Below are 14826 nucleotides of genomic sequence, written 5' to 3' on the forward strand. Positions count from 1 at the left end.
GAAGTGGTTTGTCAGTCAGAGGAGATGATGCATTTGGGCATCAGGGTCCATGTAGCCTGAGCCCCCTCCCCAACCCCTGGGGTACCATTCTGGGTCGTGTCCCTGGGACGCACCAAAATATATCAGAATGTCTTTCTTTTTGCTGTTTGGGTTTCTGTATGTGTAGGTGTGCATTGTGGGTCTCTGCACGTGTCCGTTCACACTGTTCTGACCATATGTTTGGAGGGCTCTGGGTGTGGGGCGTGTTGCATGTCGTGGTGAGTCTGTATGTACCGCGAATCGTTCTCCGAGCGTATATATTTGACTTGCCATGTGCCACAATGTGTCTCCGCGTGCATTTCTCTATGTGCTGGGTGCTTGAGGGCTGCCATGGCGTGTCCCCAAACGTCGTGTGTCTGCACATGTCAGCTACCATTCCACGGGTGTTTCACGTAGGGACGCTGTTAGCGCCTGGTCCACACAGGTATGCTGAGTGCAGCATGTGGGTGTCACTAAGTAGAATGTTGTGTGTCCACGGAACCACTGGTATGTGTTGTGCTAATGTAGCAGTAGAGTCTGGGGGTGGCTGTTTGTGCAAGAGGATGTTGTACCAGTTACAACCACAGTCTCTGTGCCTGTGTGTGGACAGTTTGGGTGGTCATGGGCGCCACGGGGCACTGCCTGCCGTGCTGAGTGCCGGCGTGTGTCACACCATCTGTGTGGTGTCTGGGTGTGGCTGTGGGTTGCAGAGCTCATCGGGAGTTGTGAGTCACTCACTGTAGGTTGTGTTGTGTGCCCCATGTGTGTTCGGTTCCGTCTCTGGCCATGCTGTGTGTGAGGATTTATCCTCCCCGGTGTCTTGCGGTGTCTGGGTGTGGCTGAGTTTAGGTGTGTGTTACAAAGCGCAGACCGTTGTGTGTGACGCAATCTATTGTGTGCCAGTATGTGTCTTTATCCACGTGGATGCACGCCTCTTCCTTGCTCTGCCCCAGGACACACCCCAGTCCCTCCTTAGGCTGAGAAGGGAGGTTGGGGAGCCTCCCCTCTGCCCAAGGGCCACGCCAGCCCCTCCCTGCCCTGCCCAGCCGTCACCACCCCCCGAGGGCACAGACTCCTCTGTGCCTCAAAGCAAGAGCCCCAGAGTGAGGAGCAGAGCAGGCCGAGGACCTGCAAGCCACAGTGGCTGCCCTTTGTGTGCTGCGAGGTGGGGGACCCTGGGCAGGAAGCTGGCTGAGCCCCAAGACGGCAGGGGCCATGGGCGGGGAGCTGGTGCCAGGCCTGGGGGCCCTGCAGAGGCGCAAGCAGCTGCTGGAGCAGGAGAAGTGGCTGGCTGGCTGGGCCCTAGTGCTGGCGGGAACTGGCGTCGGACTCATGGTACTACACGCGGAGATGCTATGGTTCGGAGGGTGCCCGGTGAGTGGAGCTCTTGTCCTGGGCTATGGGAGGCTGGGGGCTGAGACTCCTGGGTCTGAGGGGGGAGGGGCTGGGGGTCCGGAGTCCTAAGTCTGAGGGGGGAGGAGCTGGGGGTCTGGACTCCTGGGTCTGAAGGAGGAGAGGGCTGAGGTTCTGGATTCCTGGGACCCAAGGGAGGTAAATGCTCAGGGCTGTCTCTGCAAAAGGAAGGGAACAGGGGTCACAGTGCCTCAGTCTTTGAAGGTTTTCAGTGGGACAGCTGGACGTCCGGGACCCCTGGAGGCCAGGGGGGTGGCTGATCAGATCCTCCAATCTCCCAAGAACAGATCAGGGGAGAGGTAGCCTCAGGTTCAGCGAAGGGAGGGTGGGGAGAAAGATTAACTTCTTCCAAGTAGGCGGCAGCTCCTTGGTCCTTATCTAAACTCAGGTTTACCCAGTGCCTCAGCAGCAGCGAAGGGCAGAGACTAAAAGAAACTGGCTGGGGTGGGGGTGGGATATGGAAAACAACCCCCTGCCCCTCCCATGTCCATCATTCTCAGCCTCCCCAGGGTCTGCAAGCTATTTAGTCTGGGGCATAGTGGAGAAGTAGGTGTACAGTGGCTTGGACTCCTAGGTCCCAGGGGAGGGGGCTGGGAGCCCAGGCTCCTGGGTCTGAAGGAAGCTTAGAGCGTCTTTGGGGGGAAGGGGGGCCTGACTGAGGATAGTGTGAGTGGGGAGGAAAAGGACAGGTGGGGCCAGGACCGGTCTGAGCAGGCTCTCGGCACATTCCAGCCTCGGTCTGGGCAGCAATGGGGCAGATGGAGGACAGGGGTCAGAATCAGTGGATTAAGGACAGAACAGAATTGCTTAACCGGAAAGGAGGGGTTGGAGAACTGTCTAGGGTAAGGAATGTGGAATCGGGCTGGCTGGGGGGCGCTGATGTGAGGATTGAGTTGGGGGGCATTCCTGGAGGAGGGAAGCTCAGGCTTGGATTCGGGGGCCGCGGAGGAGGAGGGCAGTTCCGAAGTGACCAGGAGCCACATGGAGGGTCAGGGCAGGCCAGCTTCCTCTGGCCGGGCAGCCGAGGCCAGGGCAGCAGGCACAGAGGGGGTGGGGCCGCCGAAGCCCATGCCAACAGGAAGCATGGCCAGGGCCTACCCGCCGCTCCCACGCTTCAGCACCCCACCCAGCAGGGGAGGTGGGGACCTGAGCTCCTGGCAGATGGGAAGGGACAGGGGGTCTTTCCTACTCCACTCCCTCTCTTCCCCTTCTCACCTCTCATTTCTTCCCTCCCTCTGCCATCTGCCAGGCTGCTGCCTCCAGCAGCTGGACTCTGGGGAAGCTGCTGCAGCTTTCTGAGCCTCAGTTTCCCCATCTGTAAACTGGGGGTGAGGGGTGAGATATGTGGCCCTAGGGGTCCTCCTCAGCCCCCTTTCTACTTGTGCCTCAACAACATCCATGCCTCCTCCCCACCTCCATCTCAGTCTTAGGAGCTCATTTTGCAGGGACCCAGACACCTGCTCCCCAGGGGGGAGGGGCTGGAGGGGAGGAAGGTGCCCAAGTGGAGTGCAGGGGAAGAAGATGGAGATATCAGCAGGGGGAGGGGCGGAGAGAGACTGCGACTGAGAGACAGAGACACTGAGAGACAAAGGTGGTGTGAGACAGAGACGACGATGCAGTAAGAGACAGAAGTACAGCCACAGAGAAAGACAGAGCTCCCCAAGTTGAGATACACACAGAGAGATGGGAAGTCTGACAGAAACAGAGACCCTCAGACATAAATAGAGATCGAAACAGAAGCATCCCCAGAGACAGGGAAATTTCAGACTGACTCAGGGATTTGGGGGAAGAGGAACCATCCAAGTAGAGAGAAGTGGTGTGCAGTGTGGGCAGGGGGTATGTCTAGTGGAGTAGAGTTTGGGACAAACTAAAGAAAGAGACAGGGGACCAGGGAGCCTTAGAAGGATGAAGGGGTAGGGGAGGACTACCTCCCCTAACAACAGCACCATTGTTCGGGGAGGGCTGGGGGGGGCAGGCCCCCTGGGGCAGGAAACTAGCCCTCTTCCCCTGCACGGAGGTGGGGCCCTGGCCCTGCAGTGGGGAGCTGGCAGACATCTGTGGAGAAACAGGTGCTAAGCTCAGCATGGGAGCCCAGGTGGATCCTTCTCCCTGACAACACTCCTCACAGAGGGACCCCTCCCCACTCCTCCTAGGGAATCCAGCAGTCCCAGTCCCCACTAAACCTCTCCTTCCAGAATTCTAGATCTCTCCAAGGTATTGCCACACAAAGAGAGGGGGAAAAAAATCTCTCTGTGGTTTTTGGAGGCCATGTGCTTCCGGCCAGATCTGCCCTGGGCTTAGAGCCAGAAGAGAGGGCAGGCGGAAGGAGATGCAGGGGCCAGGGCCCCTGAGAGACCAAGTGCCCTGGGTGGGGTGGGGAGTGGGAGGGTGTCATTCACTCCCTGGATATTGGGTGATCATTTCTAGGCTCCTTGGGGAATTGGGAAGGTGGTAGGACCTTCTAGGGCAGGTTGCTTTCTCAGGCCGGACCAGCTGTGTGGTCAGGGAAGGTAAGGGGAGCTTTTTAGAGGCCAGATGTCTGTTTCTAGACCTCCCCACTCCCCCACCCCCTAACTGAGGAACTATTTTTGGTGGGGAAGGGGATGGAGGAATTAGAAAGGGCTGTAAGTTGCAAGGTCTCCCCTCAGGTGTGGATCCTAGGAGAATGACTGAAGAGGAGGGTATATACTGGCGTCTGAGCCAGGGCTGTCAGTCTGGGAAGGAAGAGGGCACTCTCCCTGGGGACCAGATGATGGTTTTGAGAGTTCCCCCAAACTGAGACATCGGGTGGAATCAGGTTGGGGGGGAACAGGCAGGGAGGAATGGGTGGAGGAGGCCAGGAGATTGGGAATTGAGAAGGGATGGCATTATGGGAGGAAGATGGAGGGAACTGACCGGTTGGGGACCTAGGATCTTACCCCTTTTTCTGTCCCTCCCCACAGTGGGCGCTCTACCTGTTCCTGGTTAAATGCATGATCAGCATTTCCACCTTCTTGCTCCTTTGTCTTATCGTGGCATTTCACGCCAAAGAGGTCCAGGTAGGGCAGGCCCCACCCCTGGGCCCCTTCCTTGCTCCCCCCAGCCCCCACCACTCCCTGTCAGCTCACACTTTCCACCCTCCTCCTCCTCCTGGTCTGAGTAATGAGGTTTCTCCACCCTGAGATTTGTCCACACCCTCACCCACGAAGATGAGAATAACCACAGATAGACAGACTGAGCCTCCTGGAGCAACCCAGTCCCATGCTCCACCTGCAGCCGTCTCCCCTTGCATGCCCATGGATGCTGAGAGCTCCCACCCCCAGGCAGCGTCACTCCAGGCCCAGCCCCCCAGATCTCTGTCTTCCATCCCTGAGGACCCACCTATTCTAGCCCCAAGCAATCTGAAATCCAGACTATGTGCCTGAGGGTCCTTCCCTACTCCTGAGCTCCCCACCTCTGTGCCAATTACCCCCTATACCCGGGGGGGGGGGTGTCTTCCCACCCATTGCCCCCCTCCCATGTCGTGTCCCACCCAGACACTCAACTCTTCACCCGAGCTCTCCCCTCATCCCATCCCCCACATCCCTATATCCTGTTGCCTTTACCCCTTCCCCCATCCCCCGAAATCTTTGTATATAAAATGCGGGTTATCCATCATGTGTGGTAATTCCCCCTGCAGTGCCTGCTCAGTAAAAAGTACATAACAGCAGTCATTGAAACAGTTAAGTGGCCTGGATCTGTAGCTCAGCTGTGCTGCTACACCTGAGAGACCTGGGCCTCAGTTTCTGCATCTGTAAAATGGGGGTAAAAAGGCTTTCAGTTTCACTGTGTTGTGAGCATCCCCTGAGTCATAACATGCAAAGGAGATAGAGCAGTGCCTGGCCCGTTCGTTCCAAGTGCCCTGTAAATGTTCGCTATTGTCATTGCCAATGGTATATGCGGTTTTCAGTTAGTTACTACCCCTGCCCCCAGAAACAGGAGGAGATGGCTCCGTGCATCTGGACTGTAAGCTCCGGGGAGGCAAGGCTTTCTGCTCTGTGCACCTGTATCTTCAATATATAGAACAATGTGGGGTACACAGGAAATTCTGGAAGTGGGCTGAGACTGAGGGCCAGGGGGTGAGGAAGAAAGGGGAGAGACGTCCTCCTGAAGGTCCTGTCCCGCTCCTTCCCCACCCTCCCCAACCCCACCCGCCCCCCGGCTGTTGGGCGCGCCCCCCCCATGTCTCGTCATCTCTCGGCTCTGGCAGGCGGGAAGAGACGTCCTCCTGAAGGTCCTGTCCCGCTCCTTCCCCACCCGCCCCGGGCTGTTGGGCGCGCCCCCCCATGTCTCCTCATCTCTCGGCTCTGGCAGGCGGGAGGCCGCCTGACCTTCGTGTGACCCCCTCCCCCGTCTGTCCCCTCCCCGCAGTTGTTCATGACCGACAACGGGCTCCGGGACTGGCGCGTGGCGCTGACCGGGCGGCAGGCGGCGCAGATCGTGCTGGAGCTGGTTGTGTGCGGGCTGCACCCAACGCCGGTGCGGGGTCCGCCGTGCGCCCAGGGTTTGGGGTCCCGGTCCATGGCGACGCAGTCCTGGCCGGGCTTCCTGGATGAGGGCGAGGCACTGCTGTCGCTGGCCATGCTGCTGCGCCTCTACCTGGTGCCCCGCGCCGTCCTCCTGCGCAGCGGCGTCTTGCTCAACGCGTCCTACCGCAGCATCGGCGCCCTCAACCAGGTCCGCTTCCGCCACTGGTTCGTGGCCAAGCTGTACATGAACACGCACCCCGGCCGCCTGCTGCTCTGCCTCACGCTTGGCCTCTGGCTCACCACCGCCTGGGTGCTGTCGGTGGCCGAGAGGTGAGGGTGCTGGGGGTGAGCGGTGGGGGGTCCCTGGCGCATCTGAGGAGCCGTTCACAGCCACAGCTGCCGCGGGCAGTGGTACAGCTTGGGCCCCTTTGGGCCAAAGCAGAGGAGAAAGCTGTTTGTCCACACTCATCCACTGGGGTGGGAGGAACCAACGGGCCAGCTCTGCCCTTCCTCCACCTTCCGCCTCCCGTCTCCCCAGACACACACACACCCTAGCAAGCCCTTCCTTTCCTGCCTCCACACCTGTCCTGCCTCAGGTCTCGGGGCACCTGTTCAGTCTCTAAAGCCAGGTGCTGGGGCCCTGCCAAGAGTTGCAACTTCCTCCTTGGAGGACGGTGACACCTTTTCTGAATTAGCACAGATGCCCTGTAGGTGCTCCCCACGATCCTGGGGCGGTGGAGATTTGGGGCTTCTCTGGAAGGGAATTTCCTGCAGGGAATGGATACAGGATTCCAGGCTGCCTGCTGGACAGACTGGAAGCCGGGCCTCAGGTTCTCTCTCTTACAGATAAAGAAAGTGATGGTAATCTTAGCCAGTGGGTCTTAAAGTGTGGTTCCAGGACCGGCAGCATCACCTGTGAAACTACTGCAAATCCAAATTCTCAGGCCCTACCCACACCTACCAAATCCAAAACTCTGGCAGGTGGGGACCCAGCAATCTGTTTTAACAGGGGATTCTGACCCGGGCTCAAGTTTGGAAACCTCTGGTTTGGTACATCTGGCAAAGGATTCTTCTTTTTTTTAAGATTTTATTTATTTATTTATTTGACAGAGAGACACAGCTAGGAGGGAACCCAAGCAGGGGGAGTGGGAGAGGGAGAAGCAGGCTTCACGCGGAGCAGGGAGCCCGATCCGGGACTCGATCCCAGGACCCTGGGATCATGACCTGAGCCGAAGGCAGACGCTTAACGACTGAGCCACCCAGGCGCCCCCCTTAACTACATTCTTGGCAATTTTTTTCCCCTCCAGAAACAGAAGAGTCTCACTTGCTTGCTTTTGCCAACCCCCTTCCTCTGGCCACACTCTAGTTTGCCAACATCTTTCTTTTCTTTTTTTTTTTTAAGACTCTTTTTTAAAAGATTTTATTTATTTATTAGAGAGAGAGAGCTTGAGCATGACAGAGAGAGAAAGGGAGAGAGCAGGAACAGGGGCAGGGGGAGAGGGAGAAACAGACTCCCCGTGGAGCAGGGAGCCCGATGCGGGGCTCGATCCCAGGACCCTGGGATCATGACCTGAGCCGAAGGCAGACGCTTAACGACTGAGCCACCCAGGCGCCCCTGGCAAAGGATTCTTGAGGGGAAGTGGGGAATGACAAGAACTGGCTTTAGATCCTTCCTCTCTGTTTCCTCATCTGTAAAAGGGGTGTCACATTTTACCATCTTTGAAGTCTCCCCAGCAATTCTCATCTCTCAGGATTTTAAACTCATTCATCTTGTAGGATGTTTTCCTCCCACCATGTTTCTCATCTGAAAAATGGGAGGGTAGGCAGGAGGTCAAATTTCTGAACCCCAAGGCATAAGTTCCTCAAACCTAAATGTACTTCTGGATGAGGGGAGCAGGGCCTAACAGTGCAAATTCAGTCCCCACCTCCAGACACTAGATTAGTGGGTCTGACATGTCTGGGGCCTCATGAATGAAGCTTTCCCTGCTGACCCTGATGCAATGGTCTGCGGGCCCAAGTTTAGATACATCAGGATTTTCAGTCCCTTCCATGGCTGGAACTAAATGTCCCCTTCTATGAAGTGAGGGGAAGGGAGGGCAGGGTCCTGCCTTTTTAGTCTCGACAGGGCCACCTGTAGGCCACAGAGCATCTTTATGGACATTAGAAAAAAGCACTCCTGGCTGGCCTAATCAGTGGAGTGTGCAACTCTTGATCTCGGGGTTGTGTGTTTGAGCCCCACGTTGCGTGTAGAGATTATTTTAAAAAAGTAATAGAATCTTTAAAAAAAAGAAGAAGAAGAGAAAAAGTCGCCCCTTCCCTCTGGGTGGATGCTGACAGGGTGTGACAAGAGGACTTTGGGCTGGGTTTCTGCCCCCCTCAACCCCTCAACCTGCTCTGAAAGCAGCAGTCCTGGTAGCCCAGCTAAAACCAAACAGGCTTTGAAATTGGCTGGATCCAGGTTCAAATCCCACAGCCCAGAGTGGCTGAGTGAATCTTGCCCAGCTCATACAGCTGAGAGGAAGCCAGGCAGGCCCTCCAAAGCCCAGAACTTACTTTTTCTCTGAGTGCTTCTGGGGACTGTAGGTGTGTTAGGAAGGAGAGTATCAGACATCATGGGAACCCTGGGGTAGTGTTTCAGGACTAACCCATCCTTCCCCACAGGCAGGCCATTAATGCCACCGGACACCTTTCAGACACACTGTGGCTGATCCCCATCACATTCCTGACCATTGGCTATGGAGACGTGGTGCCAGGCACCATGTGGGGCAAGATTGTTTGTCTCTGCACTGGAGTCATGGTGAGTACAGCCCCTTCAGGGACCCTACCCCTACCCCCAACTGCTTATCCCCTGGGCCCAAAGAAATCATGGAGCCAACAAAGGCACCCAAGGCCACCCCTCCCAAGAAACTTGGGTGTCTGGATGCCACAGCCCCATTTCATTTCAAAATCCAGGAATCCATCCCCTAAGTCCTTGCTCTCTTTGGAACTTAGGACCCTAGGCCCCACCGTCCTCGGGAACACAGGCCCCTGACTTCCCAGCCCCATTTCCTTCCAGAATCCAGGAATCCAGCCCTGAGCCTCATGAAGGCTCAGACATCCTGCCCCTCACCCCCCTGCCCTCCCAATCATCTAGGACACAGGCCCCTGGTTTCCCAGCTCTAGGCTCCTCCAGGACCTAGGAACCCAGTCTCCAGCCTCCATCAAGGCTTCATCAAAAGCATGCCTGTGGGGTCAGCCTGCCTGGCTTCAAATCCTGCATCTGCCACTTCCCAGCTAGGATCAAGCCTATAATCTCCCAGTTTCCTCATCTATAAAATGGGGATGCTGATACTAGTGTACTCCTCATGCAGTTCCTGAGATGAATTAAACCACGTAAAGGGTCTCAGCACCCAGCACATAGGAAATGCTCGGTAAATGGGTCAAGGGGTGGGGGGCGGGGAGGGAAGGCTTTTATTTGTAACTGGCCCCAAGCATCCAGCTGCCCCTACTCTAGCTCATGTCAGATATGAAGCAGAGGCTCCCCAGAGTCGGGCTCCTCCTGAATCCAGACTTCTACCACGTTCCCTTCATAAACCCAGGCATCCAGTTCCCCCTACCTAGCCCCTATCCTCTTCCAGGACCCAGCACCCAAGGCCTTGGCCTTCACCTACGCATGAGGCTCTGGCTCCTCCCACCCTCAGAAACTCAGGCTGCCAGCCCCAGCCCTGATGTCCCAGAAAGGATACGCTACATTTCCACTGGTGGTGCTTGGGGTGATGAGGAAGTGTGATCCCCTCCCCACAGAAGTGGGAAAGAGGGGCAGAGATTCAGCCAGGGAAACACTCCCAAAGGGTCAGGGACCCTCAGGGCTGCCTGGGACCTCCTCCCTCATTTGACACAAAGAGAAACAGACCAAGAGAGATCAGGCGATTTGCACTTGAGCTCACAGCCCACCTCCTGGCAGAGAGGTTCCCCGCAAAATGGAATCATCATAACTAACTTTATCGAGTACATACTCTGTACCAGACACTGCTCTGATCACTTTCCAGGTGTTAGCTTAAGGAATCCACAGAGTACTACTGTGAGGGCATGCCCATCGTACAGGGAAGAAAGTGAAACCCTGAGAGATTAAGTAACGTGCTCAGAGCTGGGCTTGGAACACGAGCGGTCCTGGAGCCGGCATTTGTGACTAGTAAATTGTTCAGAGTTTTCATGAGCTGAGACACAGCTTGGGAAAGGGGAAGACTTCAGAAGAAAATTCACTGTAACTCAAGGAAGAGCAGCAGGTACCACCAAACAGCTGATGGATCAGAGGCCTAGGGAGAAGGGGAGAGTGTTCAGACCAAGATGCTCGGGCAGGTGAGGCAGAATGAGGCCAGGCTGAGTTGTCTGGAGGAGAGGCCTAGAGCTCTGAAGGCTCTGAAAGCAAGGGTAAGAAGTTTGGGGCAGTGGGAGCCTAGATTAGGGTAAGGGGGCAGGGTCATAATTGTTAGATCTCCCTAGCATCGGGTCAGGAGAGAGGAAAGCTGGAGATGGTCCAGGAGGGAAGGGACGGGGCCAGAACTGAGCAGGAGCCATGGGGGTGGGAGGAAGGGGAAGGACACCTTTGGTGACCTCATGGCCAACTGGGTGTGAGCAGTGGGGAGGAATGGCTCCCGCAGGAGCCCGACCTCTGCCTCTCACCCAGAATCAGCCCTTCTCCCCTTCTCCAATCACACCTTTAACAAAAGAGGGCATTCTGGTGGTATAAACACTACACACACAAGTGGGACTCAGATGCATGACCTCTGATTCTAGCTCTACCCCTCGGGGCTGTGGGACCCCAGTTCCCCTCTCTGGGCCTGCTTGTCTGTCAACCAGGGGTGGTCTTGCCTGCCTTCTGTGGCTGTCGGGAGGGGCTGAGGGAGTCTGATGGCCCCTCCTGTCATAGTGTCTGCTGTGCCCACAGGGGGTCTGCTGCACAGCCCTGCTGGTGGCTGTGGTGGCCCGGAAGCTGGAGTTTAATAAGGCAGAAAAGCATGTGCACAACTTCATGATGGACATCCAGTACACCAAAGAGGTGAGAATGGGCACATGGCACCCACAGCACATGCCTCCCTCAGACCTGGGAGTCCAGACGCCGTCCCCCTCGTCCCAGGGCCCTAGAGGTCTGCCTCCACTGACACTGTGCCCACCCCCAGATGAAGGAATCAGCTGCCCGAGTGCTGCAAGAGGCCTGGATGTTTTACAAACACACACGCAGGAAGGACCGTGGGGCCGCCCGCAAGCACCAGCGCAGGCTGCTGGCCGCCATCAACAGGTGAGGGCCTCTCTCTGTGCACATCTCCTCCCTTCTGCATGGTGTGTGTGAGCGAATGTGAGTGTGTGCCCAGGTCAGGACACCCGTGTTTGGGCTCACCGAACAGTGTCCACCCAGACCTCACAGTGACTCTATCTGTGATGGCTTGTCTTGCATGTCTGCGTCTGTGGGTCCGTGCCACTCTGTGTGGGGGTCAGGATACCTAAGAGATGGGCTCAGGGGTGTTCTAGCTCTGGCAACTCTTCCTCACCGGACCGCGTCTATGTGAGTCTCTCCTCTCCTTATCCCATCCCCGAGCTGGGGTCACTTCTGACCTCCGGCTTCTTCCCACAGGTTCCGCCAGGTGCGGCTGAAACACAGAAAGCTCCGGGAACAAGTGAACTCCATGGTGGATATCTCCAAGGTACCGGGGCCCTGTGGGAGGAGGGGTCTGGAAGAAAAGGGAGGTCGGGGCGGCTGGCAGGGACATCTGGCCCCAGCATAGCGAACACTGGCAGGGGTCTGGCACACACACGCACTCGACAAAGGGTTGTGGTTGAATGAATGATGTGATGGTTTCTTAAACTCATGGAGGGGACTGATCCCTTTCAAGCTTAAAAAAAAAAAAAAAAAAGGAAGAGAAATTGCACAAAGAACTCCAGTGTTTGGTTTTACATTATTTTTATTGTCGAGTTAATGTGGACGGATATAAAATTCCTTCCAGGGGCACCTGGGTGGCTCGGTCGTTAAGCGTCTGCCTTGGGCTCGGGTCGTGGTCCCAGAGTCCTGGGATCGAGCCCCACATCGGGCTCCCTGCTCGGCGGAAAGCCTGCTTCTCCCTCTCCCGCTCCCCCTGCTTGTGTTCCCTCTCTCTCTGAGTCTCTGTCAAATAAATAAATAAAATCTTTAAATAAATAAATAAATAAATAAAATAAAATTCCTTCCAACTATGACTCTTAGACAACAATAAAACCAAAGCAAACATACAAAAACCAAGTTCAAACACAAATGGCAAAACCAATAAAACGCAAATTAACAACACTGACACAGACGGGGCACATTGTTTCAGTAAAAGTCAGTAAGAGGGGCCCAGAGCCACAGCGGCTTCTGTGCTGGGCAGGCTTGCCTGGCCGAGGCAGACTCAGCTTGCTCTTCTTCGGCCGGGACCACCTGATTCAGCCAGTGCTTAGGGATGGTGACGTCACACCTGTTCTCTTGGCTCACAGCACCTTTTGCTTATCAAGCGGCCTTTGCTTTTTCTCATTAGCCCGAGACAAATCGAACAGTGGCCCTTGGCATCAATACCATGGCAAGCATAGCCAGAGACGTGGGCCCGCAGGCCTGCATGGCAGGTCTCAGTGAGGAGGTGGTGGTCTAGATCTGCCAGAATTGGCAGGTCATAATTTCTGAAGATTATCCAGCCAAAAACTGAGAATTAAAGAATTCTCACAGAAAGCTCACACACCCTCAGGGATGAAGCTGTAACTCCTAGTTTGAGAAGGTAATGAAAGGGCTATGTGGATTTTGAAGTCATTTATCAATTCCACAAATACTAGGTGAGCACCTACCTTCTATGTACCAGGCTTTACTCTAGCTGCTGCCTTGGGCATGTCATTTAACTGTTCCAGGCCTGTTTCCATAGTTGTAAAAATGGGAACAGAATTCTCACTCCCCACGCTTTTAAGAGGATTTAAACCATGTGTGAAAAGCACCGAGCCAAGCAGCTGAGATAAGGAGGAAGTCTACCTCAGCCTGCTGATACCTCCGACCCTCTCTCTGCCCAGATGCACATGATCCTGTGTGACTTGCAGCTGGGTCTGAGCAGCTCACATCAGGCCCTGGAGAAGCGGATGGATGCACTGGCAGGGAAGCTGGACACCCTGACTGAGCTGCTTAGCACTGCCCTGGGGTCGAGGCAGCTTCCAGAACCAAGCCAGGAGGCCACGTAGCTGGTGAGGCGGCTGGGACTCGGGCAGAAAAACATCCTGGAGAAAGGGTGCCTTTGGATAGCACCTCATGTGGCTAAAGGGGGAGGGAATGGCCTTGGAGACAATGCTACTCTTTCTCTTCTGCTCTGCCTGTCTGGAGGAAAGGACTCTAAGTTTGGGGCTAGACTGGCAGGGGAGGAAGGAGACATTCCTTCTCCCCTTTGCTGACCCTCAATACCCTGTCCTTTTCTTTGTGTGGTCTGTCTGCCTGTCCCTGGACATGTTCCCGGTCTCTGTCCAAGTGCCCAGTCTCTTGGTGACAGGAACACCCATCCTCTTCCTTCCTCCTCGGTCCACTGGTGTCTGTCTCCACCTCAGTGTCCCTGCTCTTACTCTCCCTCTGGTTTCTGGCCTATCTATCCATCTCTCTGCTTGTCTCCCCAGGACCCATGGAGGAAGAACCAAGCTACTTTCCCCAGGACTGAGGTGGAGGACATTGTCCCTGCTACTCCTGACCCAGCCCTATGAATAAAGCACCTCAAGTGCAAGGACCAAAGGGGCCCCACCTTAGGGTGGGCTCACTCACTGATGGCTGCTGGAGACGACACTGGCTCAAGGAGAAAGGCTGTGGCCACACACACACACCCAAACCCCTGCCCCAAATGGGAAAATGGTCACTACTACCCCATATACCCTGGAGAAAACATCCTTACTATGCTGCTATGGATGACCTCCAGCTTTCAGTTAGAAGTGGAGATGCCTGGGGGCTAAGACTCCTGGGTCCCAGAGGAGGAGGGGGCTGAGACTCCTAGGTCCCAGAGTCCAGGATCCTGGGGTGCCTTAGTTACCACTGGATAGCGGAGCTAAAGGAACCAGGCCTGAGGCTGAGGTGGCAGGAGGGAGCGCCCCCTGGTGGGACAGCAAGGAGGACACAGTTTTCCAGAGCTGCAGAGAATATCTGGTGGGGAGAAGGTGGGGCGGGGGGGGTGGGGAGCACAGCTCACCAGTCTCTGCTCTTAACTTTGTAATAAATGTTCAACAAAGCCAGAAGAAGCTGCTGTTTCTTTCTAAACATACGTATATTCCCAATAGGCAGGTCATCAAGCGGAAGGCCCTTGTCCTGTCCACTTCCCAATCTACAAAGCAGACGCCTCCTCTAAGTCCCCTCCCAGCTCTGTAGGCCAAGACGTCCTCAATAGCGCGCCCCCCCCCCCCCCCAGATCTGAGGCTAAGAGCAAGGGCTTCAAATCCAGGATTTGGTTCAGGGTCCAAAGCCTAGCTCTGCCATCCACCGGCTGTGTGATTTTGGGCAAGCGGCTTCACCTCACCTCTAAGATGGGTTCCCATGGAACTGCTGTGAAGATGGAAACAGAGAGCGGCACAGGGGATCGGGTATTTTGTAAGAACCAAACACACAAGAGATAGTTGATCATTTTTATTATTGCTATTGATTTTCAGACAACGCGTAGCTGCTTTCTTCTGCTGCCCTTTCCCCCCCACTCATCTCACCAGAACCTAGATGACTACTCAACAAGAACCCCAAACCATCCCACATACTCATTTCAATATCTGCTAAGACTTAGACAAGAAAAGGGAAAAGGCTGGGACTTCTGGAGGTCCAACTGTGTGCTCCCTTTCTGTAAATCACCACAACCACTTCCTGCCCTGCTTCACCCCATTGTAAAGATGCAGAAACTGAGGTTTCAAGAGGAGCCAGGTCTAG

The 14826-nt window shown here is 55.6% G+C and overlaps 1 protein-coding gene across 1 annotated transcript; it reads left to right on the forward strand.

The window, feature by feature from the left end:
• Positions 1-1226: 1226 nt before the first annotated feature.
• KCNN4 (potassium calcium-activated channel subfamily N member 4) lies at positions 1227-13791 on the forward strand. Its single transcript, XM_021681135.1, has 9 exons — positions 1227-1392; positions 4374-4469; positions 5821-6248; positions 8580-8715; positions 10846-10956; positions 11078-11196; positions 11530-11599; positions 12960-13127; positions 13548-13791. The coding sequence occupies exons 1-8, from the start codon at positions 1234-1236 to the stop codon at positions 13122-13124; spliced, it is 1284 nt and encodes a 427-aa protein (XP_021536810.1). The 5' UTR covers positions 1227-1233; the 3' UTR covers positions 13125-13127; positions 13548-13791.
• Positions 13792-14826: the final 1035 nt, after the last annotated feature.

The sequence above is a fragment of the Neomonachus schauinslandi genome, chromosome 16 (assembly GCF_002201575.2).
Source record: "Neomonachus schauinslandi chromosome 16, ASM220157v2, whole genome shotgun sequence".
In the NCBI taxonomy this organism is placed as follows: Eukaryota; Metazoa; Chordata; class Mammalia; order Carnivora; family Phocidae; genus Neomonachus; species Neomonachus schauinslandi.

Coding starts and splice junctions, on each gene's coding strand:
- KCNN4 (XM_021681135.1), top strand. CDS start 1,234: ATGGGCGGGGAGCTGGTGCCAGGCCTGGGGGCCCTGCAGAGGCGCAAG. Junction 1,393..4,373: donor TATGGTTCGGAGGGTGCCCG/GTGAGTGGAGCT, acceptor CCCTCCCCACAG/TGGGCGCTCTACCTGTTCCT. Junction 11,197..11,529: donor CTGCTGGCCGCCATCAACAG/GTGAGGGCCTCT, acceptor TTCTTCCCACAG/GTTCCGCCAGGTGCGGCTGA.